We start from the raw sequence: 7,002 nt of genomic DNA, 5'->3' as shown, positions 1-7,002 counted from the left end.
AGTCCAGACACACCCGAGAGTGTGTCCGAATCCCTCAAACCGGGCTCTGATACCAACTTGTAACATCCCAAAATTCAATACCAAAAATTTCATTTAGTTTAATAATTCATAAAAACAATGGTATAAAAACATCCATAAAACATCCCATGTCAAAACCATAGTGTCAATAATCAAAACATGTTATCATAAAAGAATATTAGAGTGCAATCCCAAAAATCTCATGTGCGGAAAACATAGTGTGATGCGTTGCGATCGAGCCGACTCCTTTCCTTTAAAAACCAAGTACCTTAAATCAAAAGTGAAAACCGTAAACATGAAGCTTAGTGAGTTCCCCAAATACCATATACCATACATATCAACATACTACCTAGCATATCTGGGTGCTGACCTACCTTTTCTGTCTCTTTCAACTGGATACTGTCTAGCATATAAGCACATAACTCGCATACTGTCATACATAACCATGAGCCATACATATATCATAATCAATAAATATGTTATGTGCCAAACATAGTCTTGCCATTATGCCACGGGCCACCACATGGTCTTTCTTGCCAAGCCGGGGGCCACCCTCTCTGTCTCACAGACAAGTGCCAAGAGCCACCTCCTAGTCTTCAATGCAATCCTCACAAAGACAACTAGCATACTATTACTCTGCTTAGCCAATTAGCATACAGTATGCCAGGAGCCACCTCGTAGTCTTTCATACATAATGACTAGGGCTAACTCCGGGTCTTCCTACCATACATAATAACATAGAGTGTGCTAGGAGCCACCTCCTGGTCTTTCTTACATATTGCCTAGGGCTAACCCCCGGATCTTCCTACCACGCATCAAACAAATGGGCTGACATTGGTGCCTTCAACCCAAACAAACAGTGAGGAGACTCACCTCACACTGCTGAAGTCCCACGGATAAAGTTGTGGCTGTTGGCTGAAAGATTGTTAAATCTGTCAATATCAAAATAACACCCAATCAGCAATTGGGTTCCAACATAAACCCATAAGTCCATGCATGGGGTAAAAGACTGCTTTATCCCTATCTTAGCTTGATTCAATCCCAAGGCCCAATCCAAAGGCCCACATGTCAACTATGAGTCAAAGCCCAACATATGGCCCAATTTTCCAAATTGGGCCCAAACCTCTACATGGTCTTCCCCTATGGCCCAACCATTTAGTCTAGTCCAAACATTTGGCATTTCTAATGGCCTAATATCTCATAATCATAAAGGACCAATTATGGCCCATCTATGGCCCAATTTTCTAAATTGGGCCGAAACCCTTACATGGGCGTTACCCTAAAGCCCATCCATAAATTCTTCGTCTATTTGATTGTTCTTGGATAGCCCATCAATAGCCCAATCACCAAAGCCTAATAGAAAGGCCCAACCCAAAGCCCAAGTGAAATTAGGGTTTTCACATAAAATGACTATTAGGGTTAAGTGTTTCTTACTTAACCCATTAAGGACTTAATCCATCAAGTCCATTAATCTATTGGGTCAATCATGTAGTGTGGCCGGGCTTAATACATAATCCCAATCTGGTCAACCAAAATGCGGGTCCCGACAACCCATAATCCATATATCCAAAATTAGGGTTTCCAACCCAATCATAACCCACTAGGCCCAAAAGCTAAGTCCTTAGATCCATTAGGGTTTCATTAGGCCCATTAGGGTTTCATTAGTCGGGCACCACCCACTACCACCTCGGGTAGTGGTGGTCAACGACGGCTCATGGCGGCGGCCACCACCTCGTGGTGGTGGTTATGATTTTAGCTAAAATATTCAAGCATCCCAAGATAACAATTATATACACACAAAAGCACACAGCCACCCAAGGTGGCGGCTGGTGGTGGCAGAATGGCGGCGTGAGGTGGCAACCACCACCTCACGCAAATTTCAACCCATAATGACATAAATGGTCCCTCATTCTCCTTTTCCTTTCAATTTAAATCCAATTGTTACCAAATGGCCCCTCCATGACAAATTCTTTCCAGCCGAGGTACATAATTTACCTTTTTAGCCCCAGCCATCCAAAACACTTTCATATTAAGTCCAAATGATACCAAATACCCCTTGACTTCTAAAATCCTTTGCAAAATAAATCCCAAAATTACATTTTAACCCCCGAAACTCCAAATCATGTCATTGGACTCCCCAAAACCAACACCCCGCTAATTATTATTTGATTTTGGGATATAATAATATAAAATAATAATAAAAATTAATTCTCGAGGTTCCAGGTTTATTATTTAATTACTCTATTTTAACAGAATGTTACATATATATATATATATATATATATATATATATATATATATATATATATGTGTGTGTGTGTGTGTGTGTGTGTGTGTGTGTGTGTGTTCGATAGATTAATTTTATGTTAAATATAAGGATAAGGGATGTAGGCGAGATAAATCCTCACATTCTCAAACAGAGAATGTAATGAGGAATATTATATAGAAATACGTCGAACTTGTGAATTCGATGACAAAGTGGTAAAGTTAACATTATGTGAGTGTAATGTGTATACAGTGTTATGATGGATACATATCACTATAGACACACGAGACTCCTTATGGCTTAATGAATCATGAAGTCTCCTGTGGATCAAGTTCGTGAGAGAGGAGTGATATGAAGACATGGAAGAAATCTTGTAATCTGGTAGACCTCGGTGTGACATGACGACGTGGAAGAAATCTTGTAATGAGGTTTGTATACCTCATAAGTGACAGCGTCCTAAAGTATCAAAGGTGCTTGGTACACGTAAAGTATTATATACATACTGATAGATAAAAGTTAGAAGTCGCAATTACGAGTAGAAATAAAGTATTCATGTTATACTACTTCGCTAAGGAAATTAAAGTAAGATATATAATAGAGATGCCTAAATCCTAGGAGATTGGAATGATGCAGCAGTAGCATAATGGGTTTATAACCAACATATAAAATGATTGTAACACTCAGATTCAGGTATGTTACCCTTTTGGTCCTTGGGTTATTGTTTTTTTTTTGCAAATGAAGTCCCTTTGTACGTTGGGCGTACATATGTGTACGCTTAGCGTACATGGGTGATATTGATTGCAGACTTAAACCACGTATGCGGGGTGTACGAAGTGTATGCGGGGCGTACGTGGCTAAAATCCAAACCCTAATTTTCGGGCATGTCCTCTATTTAAGCACATTTATGGCCTTTGGAACCTCATTGTTATTAGCCTCCACACCTCTAAACGTCCCAAGAACCCTAGTTTCTTTGGAGTGTGATCTTTGAGCTTGAAACTGACATTTGTGGCCCTTTGATGTGGTTGAGTTTCAAGAAGAAGAAGAAGTTGGTGAGAAAGCCTCTGATGTGGTTGAGTTTCAAGATCCTGAATCTACATCATCTTAGGAAGCTTTTGAAGGTATAAAGTTCATACCTTTCTTATCCTTTTTTTAGATCTACTTCTTTAGCTTGTTATGGTCCTTTTGGTCCCTTTGGTTGATCTTGACGGGTTAAGACCATTTGAGATGCTAAATCTTGTAGATTTGGATGTTTGGTGGGTTCCTTAAGCTTGAAGATGCAAACTTTATGGTATTTGAGACCCTCATGTAAGTATTAAGTCGTTTATTAAGCTCTTTTGAGCTCTAGGACCTCATTAAGCCATGCATGCATGCAAAGTTGGCAACTTTATGTGATAACCACCTCAAACATGTCAGATATGTGTTTTGGGCTAATGTCTTAACCGATTAAGAGCAAAAAAATGAAGTTGGCTAAACAGGGTGAGTACGTCGGGCGTACAACGTTGTACGTGCCGCGTACAAGCCCTTAAGCGTGTACGCTTAGCGTACAAGTTGAGTACGCCCTGCGTACTCAACAGTGGGCTGCAGATAAGTAGGCCTTTCGGTATTAGGCTCCATCTTGGACCCTAGGAGTTTAAGGTTGTATTTTGGCCCACCAGAATACTGTTTTGGGCTAAGGGAGTTTCTGGACGGATTTTTGTAGGCCTTAAGTGTTATAAGTTCAGCTTTTGCGCCTTAGGGCCTATTATTGTGTTTGAGCCAAGAATGATTAAGCCCACTAAGGGTAAGGTGAAGGAGGGGGACATTGACCTTAGGAATTAGAATTTAGGCCCATAGTCACGATTGTAAACCCATTCCTAATTAGGGTAATTTGTTTATGTTTAGTGTGAGATTTCACGGATCAGTAACTGAGCAGCTAGTATTTGTCATGGGTTTCGTAAGCGTGTGCTGATTTCGCCATGGGTTTGACTTGGAAGCTGAATCGAAAGTGTATATGTGTGAGAGTGTGTGTTTATTGTGGTGGCTATAAAATGAGAGAAAGACCTTTTATTTTTTTTAATTGTTTAAATAAATAAATAAATATGTATTAGATTTAAAAAAAAATGAAAGAAAAATAGAAAATAAATACCTCATGGGTATTAAAGTCATTTCAGTTTACCGATAGACCAAATCCGCAAAGAAACTAGCTCAAAAGGACTCCGAAACCAAAAAAATCAAAGTTTATATTAAACATCATAAAAAAAATCATACACAAGGATCGTTTTTTGCAATTTTGTGTCTTTAAAAAAATAATATGTAACTACTGCTAGCTCCAAATTCGTATTTGACAAGTTTAAAACGTTAAACCCTAATTCTTTAACAGACAAAACGAGAGATAGATTTCAATACTTCTCTGAATAATTTTTGAATCAAATCACCAAAAGGGCATGAAGAAATCTGAGGCATCAAAATGTGAAGATGGGGTCGATTTGATCAGTAACATGCCGGATTCTATTCTTCTATTGATTCTTTCACTTCTTTCGTCGACTGAAGAAGTAATTCGCAGCAGTATTTTGTCCAGACGTTGGAGGTATTTATGGACTTCAATTCCCTCCCTAGACTTATTTTCCCGATTTCACCGAGAAGACAAATTCAAAAAAGACGAATTCAAAGACTTTGTATTTTGGGTTTTAGCAAACAGATCCGTCGATTTGGATTGTCTTCATTTAGGTTGTTTCGATCACTATACTCTGTCAACAGTGAGGCGATGGATTCACATGGCTGTTACAAGAAACGTGAAACAACTTCAGTTGATGTTTTACCCTGAGGATGAGGATGGAGATGTCGAGATTCCCCATTGTCTTGTGACTTGTGGTTCCTTGGAGATATTAGGGTTGAATGTGAGCTATCGAAGTCTAAGGTTGCCTAATATTACGGGGTTTCAGGCACTTAGGCATCTTCGTTTGACCTATGTTGACTTATCCATAGACAGCGATTTAGTAAAAGGTTTTCTGGAAAGCTTCCCTTTGCTTGAGGGCTTGATTTTTATATCCTGCTTCTTGAACGAACGTGGTCTTCTTTATATTTCATGCTCGAAGCTAAAAATACTGAGAATTGAGAACGAAAATGATGAGTTGATGTGTGACAGCATTAAGATTTGTTGCCCAAAACTGGTGGATTTGGAGTTAAGAGGTCTTTTAGCAAATAATTTTTTCTTTGAATGTCTAGACTCGTTGAATAAAGCAGAGATTGAGCCTAAATTGATTGGGAACATCAAATCTGTGTTGTTTCCTGGAATTTCTCATGTGGAACATTTGTGGATTGACCTTTACTTCTTTAGTCAGGTGCATGCTTATATACTTTATGCACAACTCTTCATTGCTGTTAAAAAAGTTTACTGTGTAATTTATGCAAGGGTCTACAATTTTTTTTTCCAAACTTGTAATTCATATTCCTTATTAATTTTTTAGAAAAGAATAATGATACTTGGAGATATTTGAAGGTATCTTTAGTTTTCATCAATTTTTTTTTATCATTAGAGTGTACATGCATATATATTACGATGAATAATAACTCCAAATTAATCTTACTTGCTGTCATTGTCATAGTGCGTTTATGCTGCATGTGATCCGGCTCTACCTAATCTGAAGACTCTGGCGCTAACCACAGGAGTTGATGCCTTCACCATGGATGAACTTATTCGAATTCTCAAATATTATCCCAAAGTGGAGTCTCTCCAGTTGATTCTTAAAGAGGTATTCTCATATGATCCAATGTTTTTTTTTTGTGTCCACCATGTCTTAATAAATCTCGGTTTTGACCCATTGTGAACCCTAGACACAATCTTAAAAGGATTTCAAGTGGGGGCCTTTATATTATCCTATTACTACACGAAAAAAAAAAACAATTGAGTAAATAAATACTCAGTATTTTCAAGAATTAAAAATATTAGTTTAGATTTCCACACCTCTCATGAAAAACTTATTCTTTTTTTTTGATGCTCTAGAAGTTTTATGGGCCGGAAGAGTGGGAATTGCATGAAGGTGAAGCAAGGAGACTCATGACTCCGGATGTGAAAAGGGTTGAGCTTTTTGAATATAATGGAGAAAAGCCAAAATTCGTTTCAGATTGGCAGGAAGATATATATATGGAAATGGTTTTTAGTTGGGGTACCAAAGCCAAGATCTGGTAAACCTTAAGTAGCACCTACCTATTCATGTAATGGGGTAACTAGACTTTTTGGTTGTACTTGGATTTTAGCTTTATGGTTGTTTAGTTTCAACTATAACTAGAAAATGCTTATTTGGTTCTACAATTTTGTTCCTATTATTTTTGCTGCAAAAACCACAATAATAATGTAAGTAAAACCAAATCCATGTATTTAATGAAAGCAACACCAATTGTAACATCAATATGTATAAACAACTACCTCATCATTCAATTTGAACATAATATCAGAAAAATGAAATTCATAGTTTACGGTATATAGAACAAAAATGAAATATGTACTTTTTCGTTCTAACCATCAATAATCTAAGTGAGAAATTGAGTATTTGTAATCTACCCTACATAATAAAAGAATAGTTATTTTTTGTCACATGTCACTATATTAGTCATTTCGCCATGTGTCGCCATTTTGCCATGTGTCTGTTGAATTTGATAACCACTCAATCCCTTAAAATCAGTCGTATATACATCTCTTTTGATTAAAGTTTCCATGAATATCTTCTTAATTAACGCAC

The 7,002-nt window shown here is 37.5% G+C and overlaps 1 protein-coding gene across 2 annotated transcripts; it reads left to right on the top strand.

The window, feature by feature from the left end:
• Window positions 1-4,595: 4,595 nt before the first annotated feature.
• On the top strand, window positions 4,596-6,575 carry LOC145051346 (F-box/LRR-repeat protein At3g26922-like). Of its 2 annotated transcripts, none has more exons than XM_078999384.1 (3): window positions 4,596-5,604; window positions 5,869-6,015; window positions 6,270-6,575. In XM_078999384.1, exons 1-3 carry the CDS (start codon window positions 4,708-4,710, stop codon window positions 6,450-6,452), a joined length of 1,227 nt encoding a protein of 408 aa, XP_078855510.1. In that variant the 5' UTR covers window positions 4,596-4,707; the 3' UTR covers window positions 6,453-6,575. The 2 variants fall into 2 exon arrangements, with proteins under 2 accessions (XP_078855510.1, XP_078855509.1); XM_078999383.1 differs by having other exon boundaries at window positions 4,599-5,604; window positions 6,267-6,575.
• Window positions 6,576-7,002: the final 427 nt, after the last annotated feature.

The sequence above is a fragment of the Lactuca serriola genome, chromosome 5 (assembly GCF_051521515.1).
Source record: "Lactuca serriola cultivar US96UC23 chromosome 5, Lser_US96UC23_V15, whole genome shotgun sequence".
Taxonomy (NCBI): Eukaryota; Viridiplantae; Streptophyta; class Magnoliopsida; order Asterales; family Asteraceae; genus Lactuca; species Lactuca serriola.
This window is presented reverse-complemented; position numbering and strand designations above follow the sequence as displayed.